Consider the following 17523-nt stretch of genomic DNA (forward strand, 5'->3'; position numbering starts at 1 on the left):
TTGACTCTGTTTCTTGTATCTCGGTTTCAATATCGCATTATCATTGCTAAACTCAAAATATTTTTGACTTTGCTGGAAGCTATACTCAATGAGGGAAGGCAGTCATAGTTTCTACTCTAGACTTACAACGTAAGGAAAGAAAAGGTCGGTTTTTAACCCAGAGATGCACTAGATTATTAAGACTCTAGAGACTTGCCCATCGTGTTCCACAGTAAGCATGAGCGGGGCAAACAGGTACTGTGTCACTGTGTCAAAGGGGAAGAGGTGTTGCTTCTAGCCGAGTAGGGGACACGCAGAGCATAATTATAAGGTCAGTTCCTTGCACGGTGGAGGTCTGGCTCAGGGGCTCCCTGGAGCTGCTGCCCTCCCTTCTGTTAGAAGGTGGCAAGGAAGTGAGGAGGCCACGGAGCCTCGTAGGGTCTTAGACCACTTGGAATCTGAGCCCCCCCCCCCCCCCCACGTCCTGGACTGGAACTGGCATGGACACGAACGTACTTCTTACAATACTAATTGCACTCAACAAATGTGAAAACTGAAATCAGGTCTTAAATGGGTTTGATGAATCGGGGGAGGATAACCTATGGGAAGGAGCGTGGTCAAATTGTTAGGGACTCCCACAGACAGAGTGGGCGGAAGACCAGAAGAAAAAGAGGGAGGCCTCCCGTGGGGATGGTCTGGGAAGACAAGGGCTCTCGGCAAGGTGGGCCCAGGGTGAGGTTCGCACCTCCACCGAGCTGCTGCTGGGTCGCTGCGGCCGGGGCACAAGATGGCTGCTGCTTCGCTGCGGCTTTCCGTGCAGGACCCGGGGGCTGGTGTTAGGTGCTGCAGGTCCGGGCAGCGGCAGGCAGCCCAGATGGAGTCAGCTGCGGGGAGGGCAGACTGAGGAGAAGGGAAGACGGACCGTTGGAAGCAGGAGGGGAGAAAGGAAGCACGCGAGCGCGGAGAGTGCCCGCGGAGCCCTCGGGGCTCAGGAGTGGGGTCGGCAACGACCGGGGGGGAGCGGGAAGTCAGGTGGCCGCCTCGGCCAGGGCAGCGGGACCGCGCGTTGGGCTTCGGCAAAGCGGCGGCGCGCGCGCACGGGCCGCCGGGAAGTTGGGAGCGCGGCGTGCGGCGGCGCGCGCGCGCGCACGCGGGTCCGGGCTGCGAGCAGCCGCGGCCGCCCCGGTTGCCTCCCTTAGCCCGGTGTGCTCGGGACTCGGCGCCTCAGGAGGGAGCGGCCAGTGGGCTAGCATCTTGTCGGTGGGGTTCTGAGGCCAGGCTGCCGCGGCCACCTCTTTCTGGTGCCTGAGCCTCCCGGAGGGGCCGGGGCCGGGTCACGGCGGGCTGACTGGTCCCGGGGAGCTGAGACTGCTGGACCCGAAGGCGGAGGTGCACGTCCGGCGGTCGCCTGGCGCCGGGAGGAGGCTGAGGGGACCATGTCTGGGAGGAACTTCCACCTCTCCACCACCGAACGCGTCATCAAAGGTGCTGGGCGGGCTGGGCCCTCCTCGTCCACCCGCGGGAAACGGCCCTCGGCCGGGCGGTGGCGGGAGAACGGAGGGGGAGAGCCGAGGAGGGAGGGCGGCGGCGACCCAGGCTGCTTCCGTCCGGGAGGAGGAGGACCTGGAGGGGCTATGGGACAGAGGAGGGGGATCCCCTCCCCGTGGGGCCCCGGGCATTTTCTGTTGCGCCTTGACCCGTAGTTTGCTGGAGATTGCTGATTTATCTCCGGTCGAGCTGGACTTGCAGGTGGGGTGGAGATTTCTTCTGCCACCACCCCAAAGGGCCAGGATCCCCATCTTTTTAAAAAAGAAACAATTCCTTTTTTCTCGTCTTGTATCTGGTGAAGCCATCTAGAGTGGCGTGGGCAGGGACTTTAGCAGATTCTTCCAAGTCAGATCTTCTGCCGCTCCGCTCCCCGTCTTTAGGATCTGATTATCTCGCCCCTCCCCCACCTTTTTTAAAGGACATTTACGCGTACCTTTTGGCCCACTTTCTAGAGATCATCACAAGTCACTGTTGTTACTAAAAGAAACAGTGTGGTGAAATAAATACAAATAAATCCATTTGGGAATGTGTGAAAGGGATTCACAGGTCTCTTGACATGATGTTGGTGTTTTATTTTTTGGCCAAAGAGACTTGGAGAAGGATGTTCTCTGATTCAGAGGTCTAACCAAAACTAAACTGTTCCTTACTAATACTTGTGCGATTTTACATTGTTGTTTCTATTCTTAAACTAAGAATACTGGTTTAAACATAACCACTAATTTATGCACTTTTGTTTAGCGTTAACACTTAACTACAACTCTTCTCGCCCGAGTTTTAACAATCGGTTTGATAGCACGATTTTATAAGAAGGGCGTATACCTCGACAAGCCCTGTTAGTGGCTTCTGGATAAAGGGGTTAGCTGTACGAGGGGAAAACTATTAAAATGCTCTTATTTTTTCATTTTGATAATTAGAAGGAGAAAGGAAACTAAGATTGGTGACAAGAATGCATATATTTTTTAAGTGGAAAAGTCTCTTGAATGTTCAGTGAAGGGGGAGAATTTTAGCGTTTAACTTAGATTCTCCCCCCCCCCCCAACACATGAATCATCATAAATGTTGATTTTCTACACTACATAATTCTAGTGTGTAACTTAGTTTTTTCCCCTCTAAAAAGCCAGGAGCATAAGTGATGATCATAAACATACACTACATGATGTTTAGTAAAGGTAATGGGTTTTTGAGATTTGTCAGTTTGTTTGGTTTTATTAAGGATCTAAGTGAATTGTTCATATAACTGACAGCCCTTTAACTGTTAAATATTTTGACCATTTTAATGTCAGTTTATATAGCATATAACCCATAAAAAGTATAAATCTTCTCTTAAGATAAAGAATATACTAAACATAACCTTTTTTGATGAATCAAGGTCAGTTGTGTACATTAATTTCTGTCCTGTGCTTTTAACATGGCTGGTGCATTCTGCCGTACAAGGGTGTTGGCAGTTTCTTCCTGTACCAAAATGACTCCTTACTGCTATACCATTTAATGCTTTTGTTTGTTTTTAGTTTATCTCCTCCAAGACTGTTTTCTATCTGTCAAAATATGCCCTTCTAATCTGCTGTTTCTAAGCTGAAGTAGGCAGGGAAACCAGATAAACCAGAATTGTGTGTCAAGTCAGAATAAATAGGATCTGAGCGAAGCTTAGTGGCAGTCCTCAAACCTTCAGGTATTATCAAATTCTGATCGCCATTGTTGCATGTAATGTCCATCATAAGATATAAAAGAGATGTTAAAATAACCCTCTTAGACCCTTAAAATATAAAAGTAAAGTAAAATAAAACATAGTTAAAAGGCAGGTGCTGTCTTAGTGCTAGGCATGCTCATAGTTAAGAAAACACACTCATAGTCTGTATCATTTAAGTTTGGTTTTTGGCGAACTTATAAATTAATGCATGTTGTATACTTATAAGATTAGTCTTAAATAAATGAAATATAGTGATTTCAACGCCTTAGAAATGTATGGATTTATCTTGTATATAAAAACTTTAGTGTGGGGCACCTGGGTGGCTCAGTCTTTAAGCAGCTGACTCTTCTGAGGTGGTGAGATCGAGCCCCTTGTAGCACTCCGAGGTGAGCTTGGAGCTCTGCTTGGGATTCTGTCTCTCTCCTTCTCTCTGTGACATTTCCTGGCTCGCTCTCTCTCTCTCTCTCTTTCTCTCTCAAAATAAATAAATAAACATTAAAAAAAAAAACAACAACCAAACACTTTAGTGTAAGAACTTGACCACAGCAATTTTGGCTTCTCCGTGACTTATGTTGCTTTTTTTCTGGGTTTTCCAGAGTTTGAAATAGTTGAGGTTTGTTCTAAGAAAGTAAGGTGTCACTGTATGTATAATATAGCTAAGATCCATTGTACCGGGTACTAAATCCTGATACGATGTTATCCTGCCTGGCCAGAGTTGTCTGCAGTTATTCACAGCTGGAAATCTTTTTCAGAGGTGAGACCACACCAGAGTTATTTTTGGTTCTGTCATTTCCTGTTAACTTAAAAGTCTACTTAATTGTTTTGTTTGAACAAATCTTGGAGAAGAGTGGGTAGGTAGGAGGGAGTGATTAGTATTTTAAGTGTCCTTTGAAAAGCAACTTTCCTAAAATGAAGGACTAGGCTGATCATCAGAAAAACCTAGATTTTACTGTCTCTGGAACTTACTTGTAACCTTGAAACTTTCTCTCTCTCTCTTTTTTCTACAATCTCATCTGCATAGTAGGGTTAATGATACCTTCTTCGTCAGGCATCTGAGCCATGCAAATGATACAACTGACATGAAAAGCTTAAGACAAGGTAGTATTATGGGGGCCCCTGGGTGGCTCAGTAGCTTAAGCGTCTGACTCTTGGTTTCGCCGCAGGTCGTGATCTCACAGACTGCCAGTTCAAGCCCCGTGTCAGGCTCTGCGCTGATTGAGTGGAGCCTGCTTGGGATTCTCTCTGCCCTCTCTCTCTCTGCCCTTCCTCTGCTCGCTTGCACGCTCTCTCGCTCTCTCAAAATAAATAAATAAAGACAAGGTAGTATTATGAAACATGATAGTAGTTTGATAATAAATCAGTTTCTACAGAAGTGGTAGGTAGAGAAATCGTTAACATTTGAAAAACACCAGAATTAGAAAGTACATGAAATTATAAGTTAGAAAACTGAAAATATGTCTTCTATAATTTATTACTTTATTTTATTTTTTTAAGGTTTTACTTTCAGATAATCTCTATACCCAATGTGGGGCTCAAACTTGCAACACCGTGATCAAAAGTCCCATGCTGTACTGACTGAGCCAGGCAGGTGCCCCATTCTCTCTTACAGTTTAGAGGGTATCTGTCTGGGTGGAGTCCCATGTGAAAGAAAGTGAAGAGAGACCAGTACAGTTCTGCCTAGTACTTTCTTGGCAGCTGGTTTCTTCCCTAGCAGTTGAAGGTGTCTGGATCTAAATTTTTTTTAATGTTTTATTTACTCTTGAGAGAAAGAGAGACAGAGCATGAATGAGGGAAGGGCACAGCGAGAGAGGGAGACACAGAATCTGAAGCAGACTCCAGGCTCTGAGCTGTCAGCATAGAGCCCAATGCGGGGCTCGAACTCATGAACTGTGAGGTCATGACCTGAGCCAGAGTCGGACGCTCAACCGACTGAGCCACCCAGGTGTCCCAATGTTTATTCATTTTTGAGAGAGAGACAAAGAGCGTGAGTTGGGGAGGAGCAGAGAGAGAGGGAGATGCAGAATCCAAAGGAGGCTCAGGCTCTGAACTGTTAGCACAGAGTCTGACGTGGGACCCGGACCCACAAACCGTGAGATCGTGACCTGAGCCAAAGTTGGACGCCTAACCAACTGAGCCACCCAGGCACCCCTTTTTTTTAATTTTTAAAGTAACAGTTCTGAGTGTCTTTAGAATAGTCCATATGCATTGGGGTATCACTCTTGGTGACTGGTATCGAGAGCAGAAAACCTCAGAAACTCAAATGACTGAATTGTGAAAATCTTTCAGCTTGATTTTTTTTTTCCTTCTGGTTTCCAAGTTTCTTTTCTGTTTGAGGGAATTTTTTTCTTTGACAGTGATTGTTATAAAAACAGTTTTTTCCCCTGGGCTGAATCTTTTCAGAAGCAGCAAGGAAATTTCACCAGGAATTACATGACAGATGTGGAGAATCCATTGTTGGTGGCCAAATGGTGTTTTACAGAAAAGTCTGACTTATTTTCAATAAGATGCTGATATATTGCTCCCATTCATTTGGAATTCAAGTATATTGTTTATTCACAGAAAGAATTGTGTCCTTGGTAGCACACACTGGAGGCTACTGGTTCTTTAATATCCTGGCAATTGGAATAGTGTGGCTATGGTTTTCTTACAGGATTTTAAGAATAGTATGGACAGAAATTGCTGTTTTCTCAGGTATACCCTGAACCCTGTTTCAGTTTCTGGTACCTATTCCTCATTTATTTCCACATCTCTTTGTCTTCTCTTGCCTTTTTTTTTTTTTTTTATTAGGAGAATGGATTTACTAAGGTTTTTTTGTTTTTGTTTTTCTTTTTAAGTTTATTTACTTATTTTGAAAGACAGAGATCATGTGCACATGGGTGAGTGGGGGAGGGGCAGAGAGGGAGAGAGAGAATCCTAAGCAGGCTCCATACTGTCAGCACAGAGCCCGACAAGAGGCTTGATCTCTGAACTGTGAAGTCATGCCCTGAGCCAGAATCAAGAGTCGGATGCTTAACTGAGTCACCCAGGCGCCCGCCAAGTTTTTTTCTTTTCAATGTAAGCTCAATCCTGCTTATTATAACATTTGAAAGGCAGAAAGGGAAGAAAACAAAGGTGTCATATTCCTTCCCTGCAGAAACAAGTTCTCTTAATACTTTTCATGTATTTCTATCTGCTAGTGTATTTTGAATTCAAAGAAGAATGGATCACATATATTAAAGCTTGTACTTGGCAAATGTTTCATATTATTTTAATACAAATATTATAATTTTACCTAAATACTCATGATGATCTCAACCAATATGAAAACGGTTTGAAAGTGCTTGTATTCATATTTTGGTCCTTTGTATTTTCAATCATTTGATACAGTGCCAACCTAGAAGAAACATTTTTAAGTATAAATATTTAATATGGTCAAGTCATATAGTACATATCTGTTGAATTTGTCAACACCATTTAAGTTATTACTTAGTTTACCATTGTAATTAACAAGCCACCACAACATTTAAACACTGGAAATCTATGCTATTTGAGTTTCATACCTCTCAGTGGAAGTCTCAAACCTTGGAAAGGACATCTTAATGTAAACACTTAAATCTTTTTTGAGCAGGAATAAGGTGTTCTTTCTTACCTGTATGTTAATGGTTGTGATTAAAGCTTTATTTATAACACATGTGGTAATAAAGCTTTCTTCTATAAAGCAACATATTACCACTTTTAGTAAAGTTAAAAAAATGTTTTTGGGGACACCTGGGATTCTCTCTCTCCCTCTCTCTCTGCTTGGCATTCTCTCGCTTCCTCTTTCTCTGCTCCTTTCCCACTCTCAAAATAAAAAAATAAAACTTAAATGTTTTGGGGGGCACCTGGTTATCTCAGTTGGTTAAGCGTTGGACGTCAGCTCAGGTTGTGATCTCGTGGTTCATGAGTTCAAGCCCTGCATCGGGCTCCCTGCTGTCAGCATGGAACCTGCTTTGGATTCTCTGTCCACCCCCTCTCTCTGCCCCTCCCCTGTTCGTGCCTGTGTGCGCTCTCTCTCAAAAATAAACATTGGGGCATCTGGGTGGCTCAGTTGGTTAAGCATCCGACTTCAGCTCAGGTCATTATCTTGTGGTTTGTGAGTTTGAGCCCTGCGTTGGACTGTGCTGACAGCTCAGAGCTTGGAGCCTGCTTTGGATTCTGTCTCCTTCTCTCTCTGCCCCTCCTCTGCTCCCGCTCTGTCTTTCTCTCAAATAAATAAATAAATAAATAAATAAATAAATAAATAAAGTTTTTGGATCATTTGAGTGAAAAATGCTAAGGATTCAGTAGTTAAGATGAATTAAAGAATTAATTGAAAACCTTTCTGAAGTGGTATTTGGTAATAAAATACCTTACCATTAAAGTAACATTTTGGGGAAAAAAATAATTTTTAGACATATCTATGAGAGACAAAATTGTTCAGCTAATTCTTGGTATTTGTAGTCATTTTGGAGCTTTGCTGCTACTTAATTGGAAGGACTAATGGAAATAAAGGGGTGTCTGGTAATCATTATCATCCTTTGGTGCAATCATTAATAGACTATTATACTCTGTTTTAAAGTTTTCATGTTAAATTTTAGCTGCATTTTATTATTTTTTTTAAGTTTATTTTGAGAGAGAGAGCAAGCGCATGTGGGGAAGGGGCAGAGAGAAAGAGGGAGAGAGAATCCCAAGCAGGCTCTGCATTACCAGTGCAGAGCCTGATGTGGGGCTCAAATTCATATACAGCAAGATCATGACCTGAGCCAAAGTCAGACACTTAGCCAACTGAGCCACTCAGGTGCCCCTTAGCCACATTTTAAATTGCAAAACTGAGATGTAAAAATTTCAGCTCATCCTTGGTGGTATCTGACTTAGGTATTTTTATAATCTACCTAATTATTCAGATACATGCACAGAGTACTTTTAGTTTTATTTATTTGATACAAACTAGATTTTTATCAAGAAATTTGTTTCTTGAGTCTTTATTATTAGAAAAACGTACAACTTGGTAACTAGATCTCTAGCCTGGTGACAGAAAGATATGCTGTATAAGCTGGCCAAGGCAATGTGCATTTTCTGTGATCATTATTAGATTTATTGAATGTGAACAATTCATGAGATTTTGTGCAGTCTAGACAGTGTTAGCCCAACAGACTGAAACAAATGAAATAAATACTGGGAGACAATTCAAGAATTTATTCAACAATTACCTATATAATCCTTGCTAAAAATGTTTAATCTGGATCAAGTTATAATAAACAATCAGACAAATCCAGTTTGTGGGATTTCTCTAAAACAACTGGTCTGAACTCTTCGAAAATGTCAAGGTGATAAAAAATATAAAAAGCAGAGAGACTATTATAGATGAAAGAAAATGAAAGAGAAATGACAGGTATATTGCCAAGCCTGGATTGGGAAAATAAAAAGCTGTACAGGCCATTTTGGAGACAACTGAGGAAATTTGAATATGGAGTATATAATAGATAATAACATGTCAGTGTTAAATGTCTGGATCTGATGATAATGCTATTGTGCTTATAAAGGAGAATGTTCTTATTCTTAGCCAATACCTGATATAGTATTTATGTTGAAATGTCATGATGTCAGCAATTTGCTTTCAAATGGTTCAGAAAAAAAAATTATGTATTTGTTGAGAGAGAGTAAAAGTAGCAAAATGTTTACCATGTTGAAAAGGTAAGGAGCAAATGTGTATTCATTTAACTATTCTTTTACTTTTTTTTTTAAAGGTGTTAATTAAATTTTTAAAAAGCTTTTACTTATTTGTTTTGAGAGAGAGGGAGAAAGCCTGAGTTTGAACAGGGGGTGGGGCAGAGGGAGAGGGAGACTGAAAGTCCCAAGCAGACAAAGAATCCCAAGCAGGTTCTGTGCCCCCAGCGCAGAGCCTGACATGGGTCTCAAACACCATCCAGGCGCCCCAAGATTTTATTTTTAAGTAATCTCTACACCCAGCGTGGCCTTGAACTCACAACTCACAAAAAATCAAGAGTTGCACACTCCACTCACTGAGCCAGCCAGGTACCCCTAATCTTTTACTTTCTTATAGGATTTCAGTTTTTCAAAATACAAAGTTGGGGAGAGAAAGGCTTCGGAAAGGCTACCATCATATTTAAGGATTCAGTAGTGTCTTAGGGAAAGCTTAAAAGAAGAAAATTTTAAAGTATATTATACCTGATGTGAAGTAGAGGTAACTTCTTTAGCAGAACAAGAGGTTGTTGCAGTTACATAGGGTTTGGAAAAACATGCAGAAATGAGGATGGAGAAAAACAAAGTGTATTTGATTAAGGAGTAGACAGGGTGGGTAAAACTAGAAACCTCAAAGAATTGAAAGAGGTAAAACAAAAAAGAGGAAGAGAGATAGCTGAAAACTGCTAGGGCAATTGATGGTGATTCTATTAAGGGAATAGCAAGATTATTTTGATGGCTATATGTTTTTAAAAACCCAAAGCTTAATTGGCTTATAAATGTAACTCAGAATTATAGGTAATTGAGGGGCGCCTGGGGGCTCAGTCAGTTGAGTGCCCGACTTCGGCTCAGGTCATGATCTCACGGTTTGTGAGTTCGAGCCCTGGGCTGGGCTCTGTGCTGACAGCTCAGAGTCTGGAGCCTGCTTCGGATTCTGTGTGTCCCTCTCTCTCTCTGCCCCTTTCCCACTTGTACTCTGTCTCTCTCTCAAAAGTAAGTAAAGCATTAAAAAAATTAAAAGAATTATAGACAATTGAAACATTGTACAAATAGAAATTGTGGAAAGTGAGACCTGTTTTAATTTTATTGAAGAGATTATGAAAAAAGTGGGAAAAGGTGGCATAGGGATAAAACAAATATTCAAAAGCACTAATAAGCAGAGGAGATAGAAAGGATTTTCTAAGTGTATTTCCCCATCCCTGTTAATCACACCACTTACCCATTTAGTCACTGGCTCAGATGACAAGCCTGGGAGTCAGGCCAGACCCTGTCCTGTCCCTTGCACTTCACATCCAGTTCTTCCAGACTCAGTTCTATGGACTTTTGGTTTGCACATAGCCTTCTACTTCATCTCCCTCTCTGACTTCTTGTTTATACCATTGCAGTAGCCTTGTGCTAGGGCTATTTAATCTAATGTCTATATTGCCATCATGATCTGTAGATAATGTAAAGGATTATTCTTATGCTTGAAATCCTTCATGAGCCTGTTCTGCCCACAGAATGAACTCTAAACTCTGTTGATCTATAGTTCCCCTCATGCTAAACTGTGTGTTACTTTCTCCTCTCATTTCATACCCCTGTTCCCAAACTTTACTACTGCTTGTGGTCCCTAGAATGCCATGAAATTTTATATCTGTGAATGGGTTCTTTGTATTATTTTTATATAGACTCTTGTGCCCCAACTTGACCATGTCCTATTTCTCTTTCAAGATTTAGCTAAGAGGACATCTGAGAAGCGTTTTCTCTTTTACTAAGAGGCTGTCTAGAATAATGGTTTTTAGAACACGGGCTTGGAAGTCAGACATACTTGGATTCAAATGCTGCGTCTTTTAGTAGCAGTATGACCTTGGACCAGTCACTTAATCTTGTTTTTCCTCAGTTTCTCTATCTGAAGAAAAGGGATAATATAACCCACTTCACAGGATAGTTGTAAGGATTAAATAAACTCCACAAACAGTGATAGGAGCCTAGTAAGTGCTCAATGTATATTAGCTGCTATCATCATCATTAGAAGGGTTAGATACTGGGGTCCCTGGGTGGCTCAGTTTGTTAAGTATCTGACTCTTTTTTTTTTTTTTAATATTTATTTATTTCTGGGGAGAGCGCAAGCAGGGGAGGGACAGAGAGAGGGGGACAGAGGATCTGAAGCAGGCTCTGTGCTGACAGCCTGACAGCAGCAAGCCCAATGTGATGCTGGAACTCATGAACCAGGAGATCATGACCTGAGTGGAAGTGGGTCACTCAACCAACTGAGCCACCCAGGTGCCCTGCGTCTGACTCTTGATTTTGGCTCAGGTCATGATCTCGCAAGTTATTGAGTTTGAGCCCTGCTTTGGGTTCATATATGTATGTGTACATATATTTGTGTACATATATGTATATATAAAAATATATATATATATGAAAGGTTAGATATTGCTCCTATGAACAGTCTCATTGCTTTTCAAATTTCTCTAAATATTTTTGTTATTTATTTACATTAAACTATTCTCTTCAAGGGCAAGAACTGCATTATTAATGCTGGATACAGTGCCTAGCACGTAAATGCTTAGTAAATGTTTAAGTAAGTGAAAGCTTAAGAAGCTTATTTTATGGAAGATAGTGTAGAAAAGGGCACAGTCTCTGCTAATTACTAGCTCTGATACTTTTTTATTTATTTTCCTTGCTTGAAGCTTATTATTTTTAAAAAGAATTTTTAAAATGTTTATTTATTTTTGAGAGAGAGAGAGAGAGAGAGAGAGAGACAGAATGAGCAGGGGAGGGGCAGAGAGAGAGGGAGACACAGAATCTGAAGCAGGCTCCAGGCTCTGAACTGTCAGCACAGAGCCCAACGCGGGGCTCGAACCCATGAACCGTGAGATCATGACCTGAGCTGAAGTCTGACGCTTAACCGACTGGGCCACCCAGGTGCCTCTATTACTATTTTTTTTTAAGTTTATTTATTTTGAGAGGCAGAGCGAGCAGAGGAAGGGGCAGGGGGAGAAAGGGAGAGAGAGAATCCCCAGCATTCTCTGTGTTAGAGTGGAGCCCTGATGTGGGACTCAAACTCATGAACCTTGAGATCATGACCTGAACCAAAATCAAGAGTCAGATGCCTAGCTGACTGAGCCACCCAGGTGCCCTTCCTTGCTTTGAGTTTAAAATGAGTGATAACAGGGGGCACTTGGGTGGCTCAGTCAGTTGAGTGACTTTGACTCAGGTCATGATCTCGCAGTTCATGAGTTTGAGCCCCACGTCGGGCTCTGTGCTGACCGCTCAGAGCCTGGAGCTTGCTTTGGATTGATTCTGTGTCTCCCTCTCTGCCCCTCCCCTATTGTATGTAATGCATAGTACCTCTAGTGGGTGCTTAATAAATGTTAGCTGTTCTTTATTAAAGGAGTTAATCTTGAATCTTAGTGAGATTTGATAGCAGATCTGTTTGACTTTAAGTGGCATATGTGAAATGAATGTTTAAGAGTGTTGTATTTTATGTTTTCCAACTGTAGTCTCCTTAGGACTTTTGAAAGGATTTAAACCTAAAATGCTTGATAAGGAAATTTCCTTTGGGGCATCTGGGTGGCTCAGTAATTAAGCTTGTGCCTTTGTCTTGGATCATAATCTCAGGGTTCATGAGTTCTAGCCCCGCATCAGGCTTTCAGTGCAGATCCTGCTTCGGATCCTCTGTCCCCTTCTCTCTCTGCCCCTCCCTTGCTTGTGCTCTCTCCCCGCCTCTCAAAAATAAACATATAGTAAAAAAAATAAGGAAATTTCCTTCTATAGTATAGGTAGAATTTCATAAATCATAAATTTATAAACATATTTGATGAATTCCTACAAGAAACACATTTCTCTCTTAAGCTTAAATACAGTCTTGAAAAGTACTCAGCATATATTAGCTTCCCAAAAGCGTGACAGAGATTAGAAGTATGGAGCTTCCTAGGACTAATACCACCATGGAGAGCAGACATCTAAATGGTAGACTATATCTGATACGAAATCTTTGCTTCTTCACTCTACAAATTGACAATCCTTTCAAGTTTAAACTTTGGACATTGATCAGTAGCCTAAAGAAATAAGACTCAATTTGTGGTTTTTTTGTGTGTATCCATAGGTACGTTGTGTTCTTGTGACCTAAGGGTTTGTGGAGGTTTAAAAATAACATAGGATAAAACAAAAAACTAAATAACATTAAAAGAAAAACCATAAATAAAATAAGAGTTTCAGTGAATGGCCAGAGTAATAAAGGTAATTGGTAGATTTATCCATAAAAGGAAGCTAGTTATTTTTGACTATTGCATGCTGTTTTATTAAAAACTATGAATGTCACTATAACCTTACTGTTTCTATCAGATTATCATTGATAGTGATTATTACTTAATTGGTTCTGGGAGGGCTAGTTCCTAATATTTTGAAAGTGTGCTCTGGGACTATCAGAGAATAGAGGGAATGATCTCAAAGAGCTATGTCAGATCATTGAAATAAAACTACTTGTTCTAGTAGGTTATGAAAGGATCTGAAAGCTACATATGACTTTCGGTAATAATACTTAACATAACCTTTTCAGTGGTGTTTAACTGGTTCATGATTGGAAAAGCAGGTGAGTAGATTAGGAACTAAATCTGCAAAAGTAGGGCAGGCTTGCTGGCTTAAAATAGGAATGAAAGCAGGGTTATTTGTAGTGAACAGAGATAGCTATTTGGGTAAATCCTGGTGTCCCATGGGGGTTAAGACCACACAATAATCTAAAAATAAAGCTTATAGGCCAATAGCTTTTAAGGTTTATATTTCATAGTTGCTGCTGGATTAAAGTGGTCATCATCAATGTTTTCTTTCTCTTGTATGCAGCTCTGCACCTGATATTAGGTATATTTACCTAAAAATATCATTTATGTAGTAGATCTATATTGTAGCAGGATATTGAACTGATTTTGCCTGTGAAGAGGCTGCAGAATTTCTTCAGTGTGCTTTAGAAACTTAGTTTAAAAATTTTGTGAGGTTTTTGTTTTTAGATTATAGATTCATAGGATGTTGCAGAGAATGTACAGAGAGAGGTCCTACGCATCCTCCCGTAGGTCTCTGTCCTCCACAGTGTCAACATCCCACACTACCACAGCACTGTACCAAACCGAGAAATTGACATTGGCACAATTCATAGAGTTTATTCAGGTTTCACCAGTTATACATGTACCTGTGCACGCATGCATGTATGTGTAGCTGTATGCAATTTTACTTGCGTAGACTTGCATAACTACCACCATGATCAGTGTAACTCACCACAAGACTCCTGTGTTACTGCCTCTTTGTAGCCACACTCATCCTCTTCAAGAAACTCAATATTGTTTGTTTATTATGTTCTTTAAAAGTTTTATTTATGGGGCACCTGGGTGGCTCAGTAGGTTAAGTGTCCAATTAAATAGGTTAAGTGTCCAGCCTGATCTTGGCTCAGGTCGTAATCTTATGGTTTTTGGGATTGAGCTCCCTGTGGGGCTCTGCACTGACAACATGGAACCTGCTTGGGATTTTCTCTTTCCTTTCCTTTGTGCCCCTCCCCTGCTCACACTCTCAAAAATAAATACATAGATAAATACAAATTAAAAAATAAAAATTTCGTTTATTTTAAGAAATTTGTGCACCCAACATGGGACTCAAACTCACAACCTCAAGATCAAGAGTCACATGCTCTTCTGACTGAGCCAGCCAAGCACCCTTGTTTGTTTTAAATCATGTGTACGCTTGGTTGGATTAGGGTTTTTGATTCTGAGTTGGAAGCACTGTAAAAAAAATTTTATTGAAATACAGGTAATCTAACAACAACTGAATCATGGTAAAAAGCTAGGTTAAAATGTATCAGCAGGGATACCTGGCTGGCTGTCAGTAGAGCATGTGACTTTTTTTTTCTTTAAGATTTTATTTTTAAGTAATCTCTACACCCAACATGGGACTGAAACCTATATCCCTGAGATCAAGAGTCACATGCTCTACTGACTGAACCAGCCTGGTGCCCCAGAGCATTTGACTCTTGATCTCAGGATCTTGAGTTCAAGCACCATGTTGGGCATAGAGCTTACTTAAAAAAAAAATAATATGTTAGCAATTTGAGAGCACTAAAAATTTCTTGGATGAATATATATAGGCTTACAATGATGGTCCTCAACTAATCAGAATCAGCTCTGGAGCTTTAAAAAAATGCAGAAAAATGGCTTCTGTAGCCCCATTCTAGATAAGTCTAGAAAGCAGTGTCGAGTATAAAAATGTAAGTTCCAAAAAAAAAAAAGTGAGTTACAAAAGGATGCACAGTATGATACCGTTTATATAAAATTTAAAATATACTGTGTTGTGTATAGATATAACAAATTATATACATGTGGGAAGGATATACAACTACTTAAATGTAGTAATAACCTCTGGAGAGGAAGGAATCGGATGAAGGTTGCTCAGTTATATCTGCAACATTTTATTAGTTCTTTTTTTAAAAGAAATTTTTTTAATGTTTATTTTTGAGAGAGAGAGAGAGAGATAGAGATACAGAGGGTGAGCAGAGGAGGGGCAGAGAGAGAGGGAGACACAGAATCTGAAGCAGGCTCCAGGCTCTGAGCCATCAGCACAGAGGCTGACGTGAGGCTTGATCCCACAAACCGTGAGATCATGACCTGAGCCGAAGTCGGACACTTAACTGACTGAGGTACCCAGGCGCCCCAAGCAACATTTTAGCTCTTAAAAATATTTGAAACAGATATGGCAAACTTAATATTTTAAATCTACATGTTAGGTATATGGGTAGGTAGCAACATTTAAATTATTAATATTATTTCCTATACCATTTTATGTAAAATTATTTTTGAAATATTTCATTAAAAATATCCATACAGGGGCACCTCAGTGCCTGAGTGGGTTAAGCATCTTACTCTTGATTTCTACTCAGGTCATGGTCTCACAGTTTGTGAGTTCAAGCCCCACATTGAACTCTGCACTGATAGTATAGATCCTGCTTGGGATTCTGTCTCTCTCTGCTCCTGCTCACGCACACTCTCTCCCTCTCTCTCTCTCAAAATAAATAAATACACTTAAAAAGATTTAAAAAAATCCATACATGCAGTATATTAGATGTATGTCTGTCATTTCTTCCTTTCTCTCTTTTAGTATACCTTTTATTTTGGTGCCAAGAGTCAAGTGCTGCTATAACAAATACCTAAAAAGTGTGGAAGTGGCTTTGGAACTTTGAGAAGATCCAGCTCAAGTCTCAAGTTTCTGATGTCCTTCCTTGATTTCTGTAGCTACAGCTGACATCCCTTTATATTCTTCCATGCTAAGAGCCTGTACCATACAATGTATTGTTTAACTGTTTTGTGTTCATATTAAATCTTGTTTTATGTGAATTCTTTTGCCTACTTAAATAGAACATGGGACACCTGACTGGCTCAGTCGGTGCAGCAGGCTACTCCTGATCTCAGAGTTGTGAGTTCAAGCCCCACGTTGATAACTTAAAAATAATCACTTAAAAGTGCAGAGATTACTTAAAAATAAAATCTTTTAAAAAAATTTTAATGTTTATTTATTATTTATTTTTGAGAGAGAGAGAGCGAGCTAGTGGGGAAGGGGCAGACACACACACACACACACACACACACACACACACACAGAATCCAAAGTAGGTTCCATGCTCTGAGCTGTCAGCACAGAGCCTGATGTGGGGCTCAGACCCACAAACTGTAAGATCATGACCTGAGCTGAAGTCAGATGCTTAACTGACTGAGCCACCCAGGTGCCCCAAAAATAAAATCTTAAAAAAAGAAAAAAGACCATAAAGTGCTGCTATGTGTTAAAACTGTGTAATCTATAAATGACTTACACAATGTGAGCATGTAATAGGTGCCAGATAAATATTGAATTATTTAACTCAGAATATAACTACTTCCCTAGTATTTTTGAATTTTAATTAATGAACCCTTCCAGCTCTCTGTATCCTATAGATTTCAGAACTTTAGACTTTAGCAGATATTATTATCCAGTTCCAGGAAGGCTAGCTATAGAAACTTAGATCTATTCAGTTATTGAATGTTTTGTTTTTTACTATCATACAGTCTTTCAGCTTTTATAAGGATGACACTGGATAATTAGACTTGAATTGTAAATTGCAGATGAAGGTAAAATGCCAGAGTTTCATAAAGAAACAGGAAAGATTTGGTGATTGTATCCAATCTTTCCTAGCTCCAATTATTAGGAAGAGAGATAGTGAATTCTTCTAAGTTAGCTACTTTAAAAACAAATAGCAATAGTAGGTAGAATGATAAGAGTATAAAATGCTTCATTATTATGAAGAACAGTGCAATCTTAACATGTGTAGACTTCACATATTGAAGTTGACACTAGAAAGGTAAATTTAGTAATTTTTTTTTAAATCTCTCTTCTCTTTTATAATAGAGCCACAGATTCTTAGTACTCCTTATGCAATTCCGGTGTGAAGTTGTTACTAACAACATTGGAAGTTCTGAAGTTTTTGAATGATTTTGTATATTTGTCTGAGAATTAGAGTGGATTCAAGATGACCACTAATAATCACTTTACTGTCACTCACTTTGTTGTGTGGGATTTTTTTTTTTAATATAAAAGAGGCAGTTATAGCTAATTTAT

At 40.4% G+C, this 17523-nt stretch overlaps 1 protein-coding gene across 2 annotated transcripts in view; it reads left to right on the forward strand.

Moving 5' to 3' along the window:
• The first annotated feature begins 1079 nt into the window (after positions 1-1079).
• Positions 1080-17523, forward strand: part of PPP3CC (protein phosphatase 3 catalytic subunit gamma) — a 98578-nt gene continuing 82134 nt past the window's right edge. Inside the window, exon 1 of one of the 2 annotated variants that reach the window (XM_049631551.1) lies at positions 1080-1464. In XM_049631551.1, coding sequence (XP_049487508.1) covers positions 1416-1464 — 49 coding nt within the window. In that variant the 5' untranslated portion in view covers positions 1080-1415. The remainder of the gene's footprint in view (positions 1465-17523) is intronic. The other variant, XM_049631550.1, reaches the window with a different exon arrangement.

This window comes from Panthera uncia, chromosome B1 (genome assembly GCF_023721935.1).
Source record: "Panthera uncia isolate 11264 chromosome B1, Puncia_PCG_1.0, whole genome shotgun sequence".
Lineage (NCBI taxonomy): Eukaryota > Metazoa > Chordata > Mammalia > Carnivora > Felidae > Panthera > Panthera uncia.